Source organism: Callorhinchus milii, unplaced genomic scaffold, assembly GCF_018977255.1.
Source record: "Callorhinchus milii isolate IMCB2004 unplaced genomic scaffold, IMCB_Cmil_1.0 Scaffold21, whole genome shotgun sequence".
In the NCBI taxonomy this organism is placed as follows: domain Eukaryota; kingdom Metazoa; phylum Chordata; class Chondrichthyes; order Chimaeriformes; family Callorhinchidae; genus Callorhinchus; species Callorhinchus milii.
The window spans coordinates 3,209,050-3,229,013 of record NW_024704762.1 but is presented as its reverse complement, the minus strand read 5'-3'; the positions used below and the strand labels follow the sequence as shown (position 1 = coordinate 3,229,013).

The 19,964-nt window shown below is 49.6% G+C and overlaps 1 protein-coding gene across 3 annotated transcripts in view; it reads right to left on the bottom strand.

Moving 5' to 3' along the window:
• LOC103183552 (protein tyrosine phosphatase receptor type S) overlaps window positions 1-19,063 on the bottom strand; it is a 145,487-nt gene extending 126,424 nt beyond the window's left edge. For all 3 annotated transcript variants that reach the window (XM_042342643.1, XM_007901115.2, XM_007901118.2), the window contains exons 1-2: window positions 18,837-19,063; window positions 1,135-1,308 (exon numbers count right to left, since the gene is read on the bottom strand). In XM_042342643.1, the coding sequence (XP_042198577.1) occupies window positions 1,135-1,222 (88 nt within the window). In that variant the 5' untranslated portion in view covers window positions 1,223-1,308; window positions 18,837-19,063. The remainder of the gene's footprint in view (window positions 1-1,134; window positions 1,309-18,836) is intronic.
• Window positions 19,064-19,964: the final 901 nt, after the last annotated feature.

Here is a 19,964-nt window from a genome sequence, read left to right as displayed (position 1 = left end):
AGCGCCTTAAGGTTGCAGCGTCCTCGCTCTCTCTTTCCGCCCCCCCCCCACACCACACCCCCCACCCCCCCACCCCACCGCTGCCACTCTGCAGACCCCTGATAATGGCTTTCCCGCTTGGTTGCTATGGCAAGTGCAGTGTTTTCCACATCAATTTCTGGACCCAGTGGGGTTTGGCTGAGCGGGCTCCGGATGCTGTGGGGGGTGGTGCATGTTGTTTATCAAATGTTTAGGGCAGTGTTTAAGTTCCCCCCGCCCGCCCCTTCCCCGCAGACTCCCCTCTGAAGCGCAACCCCCTCCCCCCCCCACCTCCCCCCACCCGCCCGTCAGTCAGTCAGACATTTAACTTTACATTTCACAAATACTCAAATACTCGGGGAGTGTTCGACTCAGCCTTTGCCTCCTCTGCGGAGAGTGCAAATCCAGCTTACACCTACTTACTTTCCCTTTGGTATTTGTGTTCAAAGACAAGTTTGTAAATGAAAAGCTGTTCCCCACCGCCCCCACCCCACACCCCAACCCTCTCTCCCATCTCTCTCTTCCCTATCCCCTTTCTCTTTTGGTCTCTCTCTCCCTCGCCCCATCGCCATCTCCCTTGCCCCATCGCCCTCTCTCTCCCCCCACCCCTCTCTCTCCCCCCACACCCCTCTCTCTCCCCCCACCTCCGTCTCTCTCCCCAACCCCTCTCTCTCCCCCCACCCCCCACTCTCTCCCCCACCTCCGTCTCTCTCCCCACCCCCCTCTCTCTCTCCCTGTCCCTATCCTTCTCTATCTCCCTTCCCACCTCTCTCTTCCCCCTCAAGGGTATTCCTGTTTGTCCCTCATCCCCTCCACCATCGGTGGCCGTGCCTTCAGCCACGACACCCGTAAACTCTGGAATTCTCTCCCTCAATCCCTCCGCCTTGCCTTCTCCTGCCCCACCTTCAATCCCGCCTAAACACCTTCCTTTTGATCGTGCTTACGATCACCTCCCCGCGTTCTCTCTCCCCCCTGGTTCGGGGTCAGATTCCGCCACCGTCAAGTTCTCTGGGACCCTGCCCTGCGTGAGTGAGGAGGGGCGCTGTGTAAATGCAAGTGATTGTCGTCGTTGTTGTTGATGGTGGTGGTAGTGGGGACCAGACAGGGTGGACTTACCTTCAGCACTGGAGACATCCATCGCCAGAGACAACAAGGCCGTCACCAAGACAACCGGGGGCATCGTTAAATAACTGGACAACAGCATCCTTGGCGATGACCTGTGACACCGGGCTGGAATCCGAAGCCCACGGCAGAGGAATGCTGTGGCTTCAGACGGGATTCACTTTGCGTCTGGAGGGAGAAAGCACAAGGATAGCACATCACAATCTGCCCCACATCTTATGGAGTCCCCGTAGCTCAGTGGTTAGAGCCCTCGCCACGCAAGCGAGAGAACCCGTGTTCCATTCCCGGACAGGGGAGCCAAACCTTAGGCAAGTTTCCTTACTCCTCACGCCTTACTCCTCACGCCTTACTCCTCACGCCTTACTCCTCACGCCTCTAGCAGTGAGTAGGAACCGGGTTGTTAGTCGATCGGTGGATCGCTTTCCGGGCGTAATAATCCTTCCCCCAAAAAATATTGTCACTCAATCTACGACTGGTTGTGGGACACTGCTGTGCACAATTGGTTGCCATGTTTCGGCCACAAAATACACAGTCAATCCATCTACGGTATATCCTGTGAAGCGCTTTGCGATGTCTCAGCAACGCAATAAGGCGCTGGATCAAATGCAAGGATTATCATTGTTGTTTTTATCTCCCTCCAGGAATTTACTCACAGCGCACACTCCCATCTTCACTGAATCCTGAGGGGGAGAGGGGGTGAGGATGGGGCGAGCCGAGGGAGGTTGCAGATGGGGTGGTGGGGTGGGGGGGGCAGGGAGTGGCGAGGATTTGGACAGGCAAGGTAGAATATTATGAGGGAGATAGGGATGTTGAAGGGTGAGGCAGAGCAGGGAGAGAGGGGGAGAGTGAGCGCAGGGTAAGGTGGGGTGGGGGGAAAATAGATAGAAATCTGAGGTAGAGTGTTTCCCTGTGTGGGGGGAGAGAGGGAGAAAGAGAGGGAGGGGAAATTTAACCCTAGGAAGCGAAAATAAACAATCCCAGGAGGAAAGATGAAACACAAATCCCTGCCTCAGATCCCAGGCACCTCCAGCGTGTAATAAATAGATGGATTCCAGCCACATACAAAATCAATACAATTTGTTCACTCTGACTGAGAAGAAGCTTTCACTTCCAGACCTGCAGGCTGTCTGCTCGTTCCTGAGCTTTCCTTTAAAAGATTATTTCTCCCACCTCCCCTCTCCTACTCCTCCGCTCTTCCTCCCTCTCCGTCCTTCTCTCCGCTACCACGCCCCCCACCCCCACCCCCACCCCCCCCACAACTCCTATTATTTCCTGAGAGAGAGAGAGACAGTCTGGGCAGCTTTTTCCACATTGCACGTCGTCCCAGTCAAGCAGAATAAAAGCCTCGGCGAGCGTCTGAGCGAGTTAGCCTGAATTACATCAATAAAACACGACGTAATAACATCTCCCTCTTTCAAGCAGCCTTAAGGTTAGACAAGAGATCAAGGTGAAGAGGCTCATTCATTCACCCACTTGACTGACAAGACGGCAGACCATAGAAAGCCCCACTGATTCAGAACAAACCAGGACGTGAGCACAAGCCTCCAGTTTTCCAGCGCGTGGCTCTCTACAGCACAAGCTGCAATCCTCGCTTACAATACAGTAACCACAACAGAGAGCGGAGAAAGGCTGATGGGGAGGGAATGCGCTCAGCCCATACCTCGCCTTTATTATCTTTGCAAATCACGCAGTCACATCACAGTGCATTTTACACTACATTATGTGAAGCGCTTTGGGACATCATACTGACGTGTAAGGCGCTGAACAATAGGTAGAGATGATGATCAGTATTATTAATAATTATTGTTATTAATAATGATAAACTGAGGTCCCTCCTGCTTGGGGGTTAAAAGAAAATTAAAGGGAGTTTCTTTCTCCCACTGTCCTGGACAACAATCCCCCAGATGAAATCAGTCACTCACTTCGAGATGTTTTGACGCGGTATTAACTACAAAGATTATTGTACGGCCTTTAAAATCGGGAGGAGCGTTGCAAAGCGCTTCGCGGGATTTACTGTGAAGTGCAGTGACAGTCCTGTGAAGCACTTTGAGACGTCTCGACGACGTGATAAGGAACCAAATCAAATGCAAGGAGTTTTATTATTATTATTATTATTATTATTATTATTATGTGGGCGAACGAGGCAGCCAATTTGCACACAGTGATGTCCCACAAACAGCCAGGGAGTGGGCAAACAATTTTTATCTCACTTCAGCCAGTGAGGTTGCCCGAGGTTAGAATAGAGAGGCCTAATTTTCTTGGCCTAGTTTACATGATAACACGGGTGAGGGGGCAGGACAAAAAATAAAAATAAAACGCTAACCTTGGGGAGTAATGAATAATTCTCCAGTGAAATTTCATCTCGAATCTCTTCTCCCAGCCCTGGGGAGGGCGGGAGGGGGGGGGTGTGGGGCGGGTGGTGGGGGGAGTAGTTTTCTCTTCCCCGAAAGGTCAGCCAAACTCGCTCTGGGCCTCAGCCATTTGGCAGCTTTGCTCAATTAAAATTTTAATTGGATGCTTCGAGAAAAAGAAAAATATGACTTTCTAATGAGTCCTGGGACCTCGGGGACTGGCGAGGATCATCTGTACGCCAGTCCCCAAGATAGGTGACCGTTTGGCTTCACACAACCCTTCAAGGGGCCTTCCTTGGTTGCCTTGGTGACTGGTCGTGCCAGCACTGTGGCGGAGTACGCTGCAATAAGGGTCTGCGAGAGATGATTAGCACATTCCAGTCCAACCCAGCAAGTCATCGCTAAACCCCCCTGGTTTCGACATATAAACTATGATAAACGTGAGCAGCTCATTATTGCCCGGGGCCTAGGATGATGGTTCTGGAGCTGCTCATTTTCTAGGCTACAGCTCTTCCTTCCCCTTAGCTCCTCGGCAATAGTCGTGTGGGTAAACCGCGCCAGTCAGTAAAGATTGGGAGTTCAAAGCCCAGTCCTGGGTCCTGTCTGCATTGAGTCAGTTCATCTTAGTCAATGGGGCCAGGGATTAGGAACAATCAACCAGGATTTCCACTATTCAGTGAGCCGCCTCACCTCACTTCACCTCCCTGGAAAGTGCATGGGTTCCTTGTCAGAGGTGCCGTCCTTCAGATGAGGTGTTTAAACCGAGGTCCCGCCTGTCTGCTCGTGTGGACCTAAAGATCCCCTACTGGCTCAGGGGAGAGAAGAGACGTCTCTCAAGAGACGTTGCCCATTCTGGAGCAGAGACATGGGAACACCAAAAAAATCAATCTACGACTGCACCATTGGCTGCCTCATTTTCACCCATAAAATACACAGTCAATTCACTTTACAGTATATTCTGTGAAGCGCTTTGAGACGTCTCAGTGATGTGATAAGACGCTATATCAAATGCAAGGATTATTGTATTATTATTACAACTAGGAAGAATCTTAGGTTGTGCTCATTTGGGGTTGGTGGTAGGAATGGCAAAATTGGGTTTCTTACCACAGGCAATGAGGAGAAATCAACCAGACCCCCTACTGGAAGGAGTGTGTCTGTATGTTTGGGTGAGGACAGGATTGATTGGCTCAACTGTGATTTCCCCCCACCCCATCCCTTGTCAGAGTAGCTGTCCTTCAGATAAGGGGTTAAACCAAGGACCTGCCTGTTTAGACCCCACTCTTTGCTTCCTCCAACCCCTGGTCATTGAGACACTGTCAACCCTCGCTGTCTAAACTCACAGCGGTAATCCTAAATAGGGGACAGATACCAGAGGGAACCTGTGAGTTAACAGGTCTTTTGAGAGAGAAGGGGCAGTAAATACACAAGAGGGAGAGAGAGAAAACAGGGAAAAAATGAAAGAGGAAAACAAATCAAAGCAAAAACAAAAATTAAGTTGCGAGACAGGAAAAGGAAGAGAAAGAGGTTGAGAGAGAGCAAGGTCGAGCGAGAGAGGGAGTGAAAGGTAAATGGGAGAAATAGTGACGGTGACGAGAAAGAAAGAATGCAGAATAGAAATCTAAGCGAGGGATAGAAAAGGAGCAAACTTAGAGGGAAGAAAGAGAAGGAACAAAAGGAGGAATAAAGAGGAAAAGCAGAATGAAGAAAAAATAAGAGAGAAAAGAAAAATAAAGAGAATTAGATGGGGGAAAAGTAAAGGTATTTTATTCTTTAAATCATACCTGACTCTCTCTCAACAAAGCACATAACTTGCTCCGCCACTGCCCATTGCTGTCTCTCTCCCCAGATGCTTTTCAGAGCAGAAAGGAGATGGTTTACTGAGCCAGGCAGGTGGCTGTGAAAGTTGAGCCCCTCAGCTGAGTAGCGGGTCAGGGAGTGAGGTTGGTGGGGGGAGGAGAGGAGAGGGAGGACTTTGCTTCTCCCCACGTCAGCCTAAAGGATCGCAGTGACCAACAGCGAGCTGCCAACCAGCCTTTAGTCCTCTCTCTGTGCCGCGTTTCCCAAGTGACACTTTGTGGATGGAATGTTCCCGAGATGTTTTGGCAGGCAGTCAAGCCATCGACCAGCCCCACCACCCCACCTCCATCCTCCTCCTCGCTCCCTTCCTTCACCAGGAAGAATAAAACTCATCCATCAATTAGCACTGTGTTAAGATGGCTCATATTTCCTAAGGTGTTTAGCGGAGCTGCAACCTCCCCCTCCTTTCATGGAGAGCAAAAACCACTCTCATCTGATCAGTCGCAAGGCCATAATTCTAATAAATGACCTGATCTGATTCCTGGCTCCTCTTATTCATTAGACTAATGCTCCATTCAAGGTGGTTACAAGCATTAGCTGCACCGCAGCCTGTATTAATATCCGGGACTGTTTGCATTAGAGACACAATTCTTCATTGTGCTGCCTTCCCCATTTCCCATAATAACATTGGGATTCTCAGTGGCTGCCAAGTACATCTGGGAATCTCCACCCACATGGGTTACCCACTGTGTAGCAGAACCATCTCAGCTCAGCCCTTGAGCAAAGAGCTCTAATCCCCCCCACCCAACCTCCCCAACCCCCTACCTCCCCCCTCTCTCTCTCTCTCTCTCATCGCTCTCCCTCCCTCCCCCCCACCCCCACTACAACAAGGCATCCAATTATCATCATTAGGTTTCTTTACAGATGGAAGTGCATTGACATCAACTAAGTTCAAGATACTTACAAGGGGGAAGGGCACCCCTGATGGCTCAATGAGGGAAGTGTATCTGATGTGAAGTTACGCAGACCAGCGAGGTTCAAAGACCGGGCTGTGTTCAGTCACTTAATGTCAGGGCAGGAGCACAGCACATTGCAATTTAGCTCAGCGTCCTGGGCTAGAGGTGGGAGGAGAGGGCAGTAGGGGAGGTAAATTAGATGGGACTTTGTACTAGAAAAAGCTCAGGTGCGGTTAAGAAATTTAGGAATGTTTACCAAAAATTAATAATCCTCTCAGAGGAGGTCCGTCTGCCTGTTCAGGTGGACGTTAAATACCCCATGGCACTACTTGAAAAGAGAAGCAAGTTTCTCCCAGTTTCCTGGCCAACAATAAATTCCCCAGATAAACTCAGTCATTTGTGGCTGTTTGTGGGACACAGTTGAATGCAAATTGGCTGCTGTGTTCACCTACAGAATACACAGTCACTGCACCTGGCAGTAAAATCCTGTGGAGTGCATTGAGACCCGGGAATCGAACCCAGGTCCTCTCGTTTGCGAGGCGAGCGCTCTAACCACAACGCTACACGACGCCGCGCTGCTATACAGAACTCTTGTGTGGGTGATCACAGGGAGGTGCGGTGCCCCGGGCGATAAGTTTACCACAGCAACAAATTACTTCTGAAAGACGGAAGCAGAGCCCTGTGAGGACATGAGCTTTGATCTGGAACCGAGGGAGGAGGCTTGGATCGGGGAATGGAAAATAAAATTGTTTGGAACCACAGATTGCAGGCTGATCCGAGTGTCCGCCAACACAGGCCAGCGTAAAAACCACAGGCACCAGAGGCAGAGGAGGACTTTGACAAACAGAGAGTTCCAAGACTGGTCAGTCAGTCAACTCGGGAGTCAGTGACCACCCTGAGATGGGAACATTCTCCAGTCGGTTATCAGCCCCAGGACAGAGACTTTTCTCACAGCGCCTCAAACGTCGAAATGTCTCAAAAGTTTTCGTTAGGCGTGGAAGTGACGATGCCTTTTGTGGACAATTTGCACCACCACAATTTGCATTTCATACAGCGCCGTTCACATCGGATGGTGTCTCGGAAGCGCTTAAAACACAGCAATGTCCCACTAAAAAGCTATCAAGTGACTGAACATTGAAAGTCCTTTGGAACGGGACAGACTGGGCCTCGGTTTAAAGTCTCAGCCGAAGGACGGCACCTCTGATTATGCAGCGCTCCTCCAGCACCTCACTTGAGCGTCAGCCTACAGGCACCGAGCTCAAAAGTCCCCGGCGATCAGACTTTACAAGAGGAACGGTCGGGCAGACGGGAAGAACGTTCTGTGAGAGTTTGATTGAATGCAAAAGCAAAAATAGATTTCCTCAGTGACCGTAAACCCTCTCGATAAAAGTCACTTTCGTTTCCTGATTTAATGAGATTAACATTTGCTGGAATCGCTAGGTTTGAGTCCGTCACACACTGTAGCATTTGACCGAGGCCCAGTGGGGAGCTGGGTCACATGGGTCAAAAGGAGATATATTTTAGAGTTCTATACATAGAATATCAGAACACGGAAACAGGTCATTCGGCCCAACTAGTCCATGCCGATGATTACACACCACATTACACTCCATCACTCTCACTCCCTTCTATTCCCTTGTCCCTCGTGCCTATCAAATTTCCTCAAGTACCTGGATGCTTTCCGATTCAACCCACAGCTTCCTGGCAGTGAGCTCCGCAATCTCACTCATCCTCTGGGTTCAATCTCCAGTCTGTGCTGAGTTAACTGATCCCTGATCTAAGTTAACTGGGACGACAGTTGACCTTGATCTCAGCACTCCTAACCAGGGTTCCTACATCAAGCTCACTGGGACTCATCAATAATAATAATAATAATAATCATCCTTGCATTTGATACAGCGCCTCATCACGTCTTCGAGACGTCTCAAAGTGCTTCACAGAATATTACTGTAAAGTGCGTTTACTGTATACTTCACGGGCGAAACGCGGCAGCCAATTGCTCACAGCGACGTCCCACAAACAGCCGTGGATTACGTGACCAAATTATTGTTGATTTATTTCGAAGGAATTATTATCCCCGGAAAAGCGATCGGTTTACCACCGAGTCTGACAACAATCAACTAAATGCTGTGACAGGGGAGCAATGGTAGAAATAGTGGAGGAATGAGTGAGATCAAATGGACCGAGGGGCCTTCTTCATCTGAACCCAATCTTGTGATCTTGTGATACCCGAACTGTTCCTGAGCAGTGAGTGTCCACTGAAGCTTCATTGTTACCCTGGTCTCCAGAGCAGACCCCTGATGCTGACTGAAAACTTCACTGACCTGAAGTGTTAACTCATTTTCCTCTCTCCATAGATGCTGCCTGACCTGCTGTGTGTTCCCAGCGACTTCTGTTTTTATTTCAGACTCCTGATGATGGCTGTCAAGCTGGCTCACACTGAACAAGGGGGGTGTTGTGTTGTAAGGAAAGGTGGTTGAGGCCAGGAAACCGGGACTCATCTAAGAAAAAGCTTGATGCTGGGATGGGTGGTGGGGGGGGAAGAGTAGGTTGGGTGTTCTTGAGCGATGAGATCAGATGGGCCGAAGGACCTTCTTGATCCAAACCAATCTTGTGATCCCCTTTTGCTTTCTTCTCCCCTCCTCCTCCTCTCCTCTCCCTTGGATGAGAGCATGCGGAAACCTCACCGTGCTTGAAAGTATCCACACACGTGCGGGCGCACGCACACACGACCTTTTCAAAGCCCTTGTGTGACAGTGCTCGCAGTTTTTCCACATGGAGTAACTGCACCACCTAACCGCTTTTAACCCTTCACTGGACAACTCAGAGAGCCTGCAAAGGGCTCTGGGTTGTACTTTTTGTTTGGCCCACAAAATATACAGTCAATTCACTTTATGGTATATCCTGTGAAGCGCTTTGAGACGTTGCGAAGACGTGATAAAAGGCACTGTATCAAATGTAAGGATTATTATTATTATGCCGAGTTAATAAAAGTCGCCAAAAGTTTCCCTTTGGGTTCCATCGTGGGATTAATAATGCCCTCCCGAGCGGAGCGTGTGTTTTGTTCCTGGTCTACAGAATTCAGTCACTACACCCGATGGCGAGCTTTTATTTTTGTCACAATTGCCCTTTGCTGCCTCCTGTCCCCACCCAAGGCAACCATTGATCCGGCGTGAGCCTCGGCAGAGCCACTTGACTGTAGAGAGCATCAAAGCTGAGCTTGACCTTTTCCCACCCGACTGTTACACCCACATCCAACCAGTAAAGAGTGCTGTACCCTAGAAATTTACAGCACAGAAGAAGGCCATTCGGCCCATTGAGTCTGTGCTGGCTCTTTTGAAGAGCAATCCTTTGCGTCCAATTTACCCATCCTTTCCCCTCACCCTTGTAGCTCCTATAGAGGGACAAGGAGCAGGAAATCTGGCTGTTCTCCCCACCCCCCCCTCCTAACCCGGGAATGACCGCGGCTGTCTTAGTCTCCCACAAGCAGCAAATTTAGTACAGAGCGGGATTCGAACGAGCTGCGGCTTTGACTTGACACCAATTAATTGCGAGGGTGGGAGATAGTCGGGGAGTCAGTCAACTTCCTGACCTCTCGGTTGGTGGATGTAAAAATATAACAAAGAATCAGAAAACCATTAGTTACGCACGGAGGGGTTACATAAGGAAGGATCATCGCTGGTGTTCTTAATCACCACAGGCCAGGCTCGTGACAGAGCCAACAAGCCCCTCGTAATAGGATTTCGCAATCTAATGAACAGTAGGATTAGTGATACAGATGTGTGCAGCTGGAGGATGACCGAGAGCACGGGAGTAAAGGAACTCAGGGCAAACCACACGGAGCGAGAGCAACGGCAGCCAAGCACAGAGCAGGCTCCGGATCCGAAGAGAAGGAATTGCAAGAGGCTGGACCGCTGGATTGGTGCCTGTAGTCCTAGTGAACCCAGGGCCTCCCCCTCTCTCCTTCTCTCTCTCGCTCTAAAGAAGTGTTGAGCAATCCCTATCCCTGGCTTGTAGACTGCCGCTTGGCTCAGCCTCTGCACGCAACAGACAAGAGGTTTTTTTTAAACTCGAGTCGCTGACAGAAGAGGAGAGACCACAGCTCCAGGATTGCAAAAGACACACGGAAGAACATTTCACTCAAACCCAAACCCCCCACACCCCACCCCATCACCCCAACTTACCCACCCACCGAGCCAGGCCGAACAATAAGCCTTGCTTCAGCGCCTCGTCAACCAGACGTCTCAAAGCGCTTACGCAGGATGCACTGTAAAGTGGAAGCGACTGTGTGTTTTGTGGCCAAATCTATTGCCTGCAAAGCGCAGTCGCTACTCTTTACGGTAAATCCTGTGAAGCGCTTTGACAGGTCCCATTGACATGAAAGTTCTGTATCAAAGTTTATTGTTGTTATTATCCGCATTCTCCCAGCATGGCACAGCCGTCCGTCCGCCCACTCACCCCAAACTTCAGCATTCACCCACAAATATACAGTCAATTCACTTTACAGTATAGTCTGTGAAGCGCTTTGGGACGTCTAGAAGACGTCAAAAGCGCTATATCAAAAGCAAGGATTATTATTATTATTATCCTTCTCAGGCTCCACTGGCTCCCAGTGGATAGACTTCAAGATCGACCCTCGCACCCACACCCTCTACTTGCTCCCTCCACTTGGCAAACTCTGGTCACTCACACACACACCCATTGGTGGTCAAGCTTTCAACATTACCTTCGTGAAGTCCATCTCGTTCACCCCCATTTATCTTGAAAAAAGCCTAAAGACTTACCTCTTTGACTATCCCCACCGTCACCTATCTCTCTTGGTCCCCGTCCCTGCCCCTCTTTCTCTCTCTGTCCCTGTTTCTGCCTTTGTCTCTCGCTCTCCGTTTTTCTTTCTCTCTGTCTCTCCGTCTCTCTCTCTCTCTCTCTCTCTCTCTCCTTCTCTCTCCTTCCCTCTCTGTCTCTGCCCTGCAGATCAATCAAAATGTGGCCTTTATCGAAAGAGCGAGCGAGGGAGCGAGTCAGTAAACGAGAGAGAGAGATGCGGTTAGCTTCAAAATCACCACGTCTACAGGAACTATAACTGTTCCGTCATGAATATTTGAAGACCATTTTCAATCATTTACTCAAGCAGCCAAGAGCGCATTGAGGACGAGGACAGTGGGGCAGAGAGGAGGCGGGAACATCTCCTACATCCACATCCACTCTGCTAAGCCACAGGACGGCTCTTTGACACTGAAAGGTTTCCACTGTACGCATTACCAGTCAAACCTTCTCTCCCCTCGCCCAGAGGTGAAGAGTCGAAGGTGAAAGTGCAGGGACCACCATAATTAAGAGAAGCTGTGACTGGCTGATGTCAAGCTTGCCTGTGGAGTAATGTCAGACTGACACAGTCTCTTGGGTCCTCCTCACCTCCGGCTCAAGCCCCAAACTCGGATTTGAGCTTGATGTCTAGGCTGACGCCCCAGCACAGTGCTGGGGGAGCGCCCCATCATCAAAGGTGCCGTCCTTGGGATGAAACGTTATAAACAAGGTCCCGTCTGCCTGTTGAGGTGGCCATTAAAGACGGCCCGTGGTGCTGTTTGACAAGAGAAGTAAGTTCCTCCCAAAGTCCTGGCCAACATTCTCCAAGGTGATGTTGGAGAATGGGGGTGGGGAGGGGTGAAGGGGTGGGTGGGGGGGTGGGTGCTCAAGGCAGGATAAATATCTAGCTTTGAAGAGGGGATTGTACAGATATCTAAAGAGGAGTGATTTAAATGTTTAAGGAAACATAGGTATAGGAGTAGGCCATTCAGCCTTTCAAGCCTGTTCCGCCATTCGATTAGATCATAGCCGATCCATACCTCGACTCCAATTATTAATTATTTAATGAATTAATAATTAATGGGGGAGAAGGGGAAGGCAGGTAAAGGGATTGAAGCGACTGATCTTTCAAAGGCAATATAGGCACAATGTGCTGAATGGCTGTTTTCTGTGCTGTAAATTTTTATGATTCTATAAAACTGGCCATTCCCATTATTGCTACATCTGGTTTGTGAGACACTGACTGCTGAGTGCAAATTGGCTGCTGCAAGTCCACAATCACTACACTTGACAGCAATTCCCTGTGAAGCACTTTTGAACCGAAATCGTTTGTGACAGGATTGATGTTACACTGAAGGGATGAGACAACAGTTGCCTTTCTCTAAGGCTTCACTAAAGCTGTTTAGAGCTTCACAAGAGGGTGAGACGGTGGAGCCCAGTGCCACACACTAACACACACGGAGAACTGATTGAATACAGAGAGAGAAGGGAATAGAGGGGTTGGGGAGAAGCGAACGAGGAGGTTATAAGGGAGTTTCTGTGAGGTATAAACTCCAGTGGGGATTAGTTGGACCGAATGCCCTAGTTCAATGCTGTAGTGGAGTCCTGTAGCTCAGTGGTTAGAGCACTCGCTTTGCAAGCGAGAGACCTGAGTTCAATTCCAGGCAGAGGGCGAAACCTTGGGCAAGTTTCCTTACTCCACACAGAGCCTAATAATAATCCCTCCAAAAACCAAAAACAATAATAAATTGGTCATTTTCAATCTACGACTGTTTGTGGGACATTGCTGTGCGCAATTGGCTGCCGCGTTCGCCCACAAATATACAGTCAATTCACTTTACAGTGTGTTCTGTGAAGCGCTTTGGGACGTCCTCCCAACGTGAAAAGCGCTATATCAAATGCAAGGATTATTATTATTATTATTATAGGTTCCACATTTAACACAGCCAGACATTTGGGTGGTCAAAGTATTAGGGTAATATGGGGAACAAAGCGTGAAAATTGTATTAAGAAGATAAGGCAAGAGATATGGGGCAAGGGCGGGTAATTGGAGTTGAGGTACAGATCAGGCATGTTCTTATAGAATGGTGGAACAGGCTCGAGGGGCTGAATGGCTGCTCCCGATCTCTCCCTCCCCTCCAATGAATCCTCCCAGTGAGGACAATGCCTCAACTCCACTCATTGCTTTCCCCCAAAATGGCAGTGCTGAGGTGGGAAGGTTTAAAGGTTGTGAGCCCAACCCAAGCCACTGGATAGACACCAAATCTCCAACCATCACTGTCCCTTCCACTCTCTTTGTACAACAACAACAACTTACACTTATACAGCGCCCCTCACATAGAGTAGCATTCTAGAGCACTTGACCCAACGCCGTTTAAGCCACAAAGGCCATAGGATCTCTTAGGTCAGTTTAGGTCTCAACCTGGCTCAGTCTATAGTGCTTGGGGGCGGTTCAAGCCCCACATCAGGGCATTAAACACCATGCACGCTAGGCTGACACGTACTGGGGGAGAGCTGTACTGCAGGAAGTGCCGTCCTTCGGATGGGACGTTATAACCAAGGCACCATCAGATGTTAACAGTCCCCCATGGCACTGCTCGAAAAGAGAAGGGAGTTTCTCTTTCCCATCATCCTGGCCAACAAAGCCCCAAATAAAAATTGTCTTCGCTCGCTCCATGGTTGTTTGAAGGATGTTCTTGTGCGCAAATTGGTTGTCACAAAGCAGTCACTGTATTTGACAGTGAATCCTGTGAAGCGCTTTGGGATGTCCTCCTGCCGTGAAAGGCACTGTACCAAACGCAAGGATTATTATTACCGTTGTTATTGCTTCACAAGAGAAAATACTGAAGGGTTTGCAATCGTTGCTGTCAGGGTTTTGATGAATGGACCAGGCTTTGCTTCCGTCCTCTGGCCAGGCCTCGGCCATTCATCAGCCCTGACCATTACCATATCAATACCCTCCTCTCACGCAATGTCAAAGTCCTGCTGCTGCTTCTCAGCTCAGACCGAGGAGGCCTGACAGACCCCCAGAGATAAACCAGGAGCCCGAATCTGCACGTCCCGGCTGCGGAGGGCCAAAAACACCGCAAAGTTACACGCTTGACTCGGAAGTTACCCTTTTCTGACAGGGTAAAGCCAAGCTGACCAACCGACCATTAACCCCTGCCAACGCGAGGGCTCAGGAAACCCGTGTGCTGTGTATGGGGCGGCCTGGTACAATCAAACCCAATTTCCAAAGCCTTTGCTTTCATTTCCCAAGAGGTCATTTTAAGTAATTCATACAGTGAATCTCACACGTATCGGATAATAATAATAATAATGCTTGCATTTGATATAGCGTCTTATCGCGTCTTTGGGACGTCTCAAAAGCTTCACAGGATATACTTTAAGGTGAATTGACTATATTTTGTGGGCCAAATGCAGCAGCACAGTTGGGCCCGTACATTTAGTATGACGTGCAAAGTGTAAGTAACGTCAAACATATTAATAATAGGAATTTCGACGAGTTTTACTGTATCTAATCCTCTCCCTCTCATCTCCCGCTCCCAGCTCGGTTGGCCATTCAGCATTGTGAAGCGCGTTGAGACGTCCTCCTGACGTAAAAGGCGCTGTGTAATGTCATTTCTATTGTGCTGTAAGCCATTTCCACTGTGTCCAGCTGTGCCATACAGTGAGATGTCACTGAGCAAATCATTTCATGGGCTCTAGAGCACTGATCTATCTCTCTGTTGCTTTGTGTCCACAGCCAACCAACTGAGACGGAAAGTCTCCTAATCACAAGATCCAGTTAAGTGAGGAATAATAAATAGTTGGTCCCAATGCTATAAGCTTCAACAGATAAGCAGAATATCATTGCACACTGGCATTTCAGTCCACAGCTTACCTGGTCAGGATTGTGCCTTTAAGACGAGCAAACTGAAAGTCAGATCCTTAAGGAAAGGCTACAGTCTATACTGGCACTGCAGTACAGTGCTGTGGGGGGGGGGGGGGGGAGTCCTGTATTGCCCGATGAGATGTTAAACCAAGTTTCTGTTTGTCTATTGAGGCTGAAGTTAAAGACTGTATGTCGCTATTCAATAAAAATGGAAGTCTCTCTCTCCCAGTATCCTGGCCAACCATCCCCCAGGTAGAATCAGTCATTCACTTCATGACTCTTTGTGGGACATCACTAGGGGCAATTTGGCTGCCACATTTCCCCGCAAAGTAAACAATCACCACACACTGCAGTAAACGACTGTGAATTTGCTTTGAGGCATCTCGACGAGAGGTGGTGGGACGTGATATCAAAAGCGAGGCGTATTATTATCATTATATTACACGCTCGTTCTGCTCTCTTACTCAGAAGCCCTTTGCTGCAGAACAAAGACAATAACTGGTCAAAGCGGCCCTTACCATTGAGACGGGCCTCAGCTCTGAGCACATCCCGCTCCGACCAACACATCACACCTGACCGTAGGCCTGAGGATGATAAATTTCTGCTTGTCACCCAACACAGATGGTCTAGTCTAACCCCTGCTTAATAACCTGTTTCGCTTGAAAACAGGAACATAAAGGGAGAGATTTCCCCTGGGAGACAGGGTAAGGAAATCCCTCCAGCTCTTTTCCCTATGAATTTTCTATTTCAAGGGAAGCAAACAGTTCATCATTGAAACTCCTTCAGGCTGAGCCAACTGAGGCCAGGCTCGTTCAGCCCGGCTGACCCTCCGCCCCCATCACCACTTCCATTTATTTCCTCATTATTGTTTCCACGGCCTTGTATCACCATATTTATCTGACCTTCTCCTGGTCCCACTCAGCTCCTGATAACCCAGCAAAGCCCTAACGGATCAGTTGATCCTAGCTGGACAAGCAGCGGGAAAGCTTGCCAGTCGGTGCTCTCAATGGCACGTTATGTGGTTTGAGCCAGTCAGACGCCAACAATTACCCCAATGCACTTTGAGATCCCCAAACCTTTGCTCTTGTTGACCAGTGGCTAATGATCCCTGGAATCTGGTAAACGGGATTCATCCCTCTGGGGGCAGAGTGTTCATTCCATTCCAGACACAGGGAAATGTCCGCATGTAGGTAACACACTTATATGGAACTTGCGAACACTCAGTAGGTCAGGCAGCATCGATGGAGAAAGGAAAGTGAGTCAATGTTTCGGGTCCGTTCTTGATGGAGGGTCGTGGACCCGAAACGTTGACTCACTGTCCTCTCTCCATAGGTGCTGCCTGACCTGCTGAGTGTTCCCAGCGAACTTCTGTTTTTGTTTCTGATTTCCAGCATCTGCGGTATTTTGCGTTTGGTTCATGTGTGGAACTTATCTGGTTTGGGTACTCTTAAGCGTGTGTCTGTGTGTGTGTCAGACACAAGCTGACCAAAAAATATCCTGCCCTGCTCGTCAGCCCCCCCGGGCTCCTAAGAGCCATTCTCTTTGACTACCATCCCCCATCGCCTCACCTAGTTCGACCTCCCACTCCCACACCCACCCCTCCGTAAGGCTCTTTGAGACATCCCTCTATGTGAAAGGTACAATACAAGGCACCGTTCTGCACATGTGGGATTGACGTGGGCCAGGAGCCTGATTCAAAGGTCAGGGGTAATTTTTTTAGGGTGGGGTGAGGGGCTGGAGCGGGAGTGGGAGTGGGGAGGAAATAACTGGATAACTGAACATTTTTGTGTGAGATACAAGTTTGTTCTTTGCGCCCCTGCGAAGCAGAGAAGAGGAGATTGGAGGGAGGGGTGGGGCGGAGGGGGGGTGTAGGGGGAAAGAGAAGAAAATAAAATAGAAAAATCTCCCTCCCACCCCATCATCCCACTCCCTCCCTCCAGTAACGGCGAACAAATAAGTTACCGTTAAATAAAAAGCGCTGTTTATTTAAATGGTTCAGGCAGTGTGGATCGGACAGGAATGCGTTGTTGCCTGGCAATGAAGGGGTTAACTTGCGGGGTCAGTGGATCTGCGTGTGAAATGCTGGGCTACCCTGGGCAGTCAGCGCCCCCCACCCCCCCCACCCCTCACCCCGGTCACCCCCTGCCACCCGGAGCCTGATGCCCATCGGTCTCCGCGCACGTCGTCTAAACCCAGAAACGACGGGATCTGCGGCTTTCTCAGCGGTTTAAGGAGGTCCTGACAAACGGCTCCTTAATTATCTCCTCGCACTTAACTTCTAATTGCAATTACTGCTGCTGCTGGGTGTCTGGCACTGCACCATGGACTGTGACTGGTGTTTCGCCCCCCACCCCCCCTCCCCTCCCCCATCTCAACCAGCAATTCTCTCTCCTCAAGGCATATTTGACTCCTCTCTCTTTCTTCTTCTGGGGGGGGGGGGGGCGAAGGTTAAGTGTTTAGCCCCCCAGGTGCTTTCTATTGGTATTACTCAGCCCCCAAGAGGGGGGTTGTTCATCTACGAGGTTTGAGTGTGGGCAGTCGGTTTGATTGATGGCATTCGATGGGGGAGGGGGGGGGAGAGAGAGAGAGAGAACAGGGGAACAATCTCATCCTCACATAACATTACCTCTCTCTCTCTCTCCCTCCCTTCTACTAATTCCGTCTAGCTTCCCTCAGCAAGTGGGAGAAGGACCTCTGGCTGATTCTCCCTTTCTCTAAACCTGGAATAGATTGGGAAAGAAGAGGGGAGGGGGGTGAAGAAGAGGGGAGGGGGGGGTGAAGAAGATGGGGCGGTGGGCACTAGGGTTAATTGTAGGACATCAGATTTAACTGGAGTCTGGTTATGTTCTCCATTCTTATCAATAGTAATAATAACCCTTCCATTTGGTACAGGGCCTTTCACGTTGGCAGGACGTCCCAAAGCGCTTCACAGGATTTACTGTAAAGTGCAGTGACTGTTTGTTTTACAAACACAGGAACAGGAGTAGGCTATTCAGTCCTTTGAGCCTGTCCCGCCGTTATAATAATAATAATAATCCTTGCATTTGATGTTGCGCCTTTTCATGTCTTTGAGACGTCTCGAAGCGCTTCACAGAATATACTGTAAAGTGAATTGACTGTATATTTTGTGGGCAATTCTATTAGATCATGGATGATCTGTACCTGAACTCCATTTACCCGCCTTTGCTCCATATCCCTTGATACCCTGACCTAACAAACATCTATCCACCTCAGTCTTGAAAATGTGAATGGATCCAGCTTTTTGGGGGGGAGGGGGAGAGCTCCAACTTTCCACTGCCCTTTGTGTGAAAAAGTGCCTTCTGATTTCACTCCTAAATGGCCTAACTCTCATTTAAAGATGATGCCCCCCCCCACTTGTTCTGGATTCCGCCACCCACCAGAGGAAATAGTTTCCCTGTTTTGCAGATGAATTAAACCACAAATAAGATGCCACATTCGTCAAAACAACAGGAGTTTGCAGCCAGCAATGCTCTGAGCAAGACATTAAAGAGAGAACCCGCTCAAGTGTTACGGACAAAGTTGTTTGGAAAGCATTACTGATCTTATTGATCGCGGTAAGGAGTGAGACTTTCTCTGTAAACCTCACTGACACACTGACACACACACACACACACACCTTCTGTCTCGTAAGCTCTTAAACAAGCTCTTTCCCAAATGGAAGCCACCAAACTTGAAACCAGGTTGAGAGGAACCACAGTTGACCTCAGGAACTCTCTTTCTCTGTCTCTCACCCACCGCCCCCACCCAAAAAAAATCAACCCCTCACCCCGTTGTTTGCACTGTGCCGTTCTCTTACCTGCCTGTGTACAATGGTGTTCTGAGTGCAAAGGGTATCGACCGCAAGCAGTCAGAGAGACAGACCGCGACAGACACAGAGAGAGACAGAGAGCTGGCTACCTTTTTAACTACACATTCCTGCCATGTGTGGATAGATCCCAGTGTCCCGCACGACACGGCCTCCCGAAACAGTCCTCCCCTGGCCAGGGCTTCCTTTAACACCGCCGTAATCACTTGCAAAGTATTCCCGAGAACAAATGCTGCATCTTATCCTGTGTGCACTGTGGAGCGAGGTTCCACCACATCAATCACCAGTCAGCCAGGCAGTGTGCTGGACCTCTCTACAAGCTGGGAGTTTTTATTAAAAATGCGGTGGGGGGGTTGGGGGGAGAGGAAAGGGGGAGGCGTAGTAAGCGGAGGAGAGGGGTAGGGGTGGGGGTAGGAAAGAGAGGGCAGTTTCACCCCTTTCTCTCTCTCTCTCAGTTTCTGATACGCTAACGCACGGCTGCGTAAACCACATGGGAGCGGTGCTGACTGACGATGTAGAGTGAAACCAGATGGGGTTTATACACACACACACACACAGCTGATACCTGATACCTGGAGCCCGAGGCACACAGTGGTCTTCATCTCCCCAGCCAATTGCAGCAAGATGGGGCTCGTTCGGGAAGAGGATAGGGTGGGGGAGGGGGAGTGAGGATGGTGGTGGGGGGGGGAGTGAGGATGGTGGGGGAGTGAGGATAGGGGGAGTGAGGATAGAGGGGGAGTGAGGATAGGTGGGGTGGAGTGAGAATGGGGGGAGGGGGAGCAAGGATGGGGGGTGTGGGGAGAAGAGGATGGAGAACAAAAGGGGAGAAATCTCAAAGGACCATTTTTTTCCCCGCAATTCAGAAAATACTGGAGGAGCAATCCAGTCTTCTGGCTGCCTGTCCCATGTTCTTTTTTTCTTCTCTATCTCTCGCTCTCTCTCTGCCCCCCTTTCCGAAATGAGGAGCAGAATGAGAATGGGGGCGCGGGGGAGGGGGGGGGGGGCAGAAGAGATTCACAAACCACCCTGAAGCTGGGCAACGAGAGAGAGAGAGACGGAGAGAGAATTTTCACCCCATCGATACGGGACGTGAATTTCATTTGAGGCAAATTCCTTGATTGTGACTAGAATCCCCCAAAGTTTTTTTTATATAAAAAAAATTCCAGCTTCTCCCAGCCCGTGAAACTGAGCCACACAATAAGGGAAGGGGGTGGGGAAGG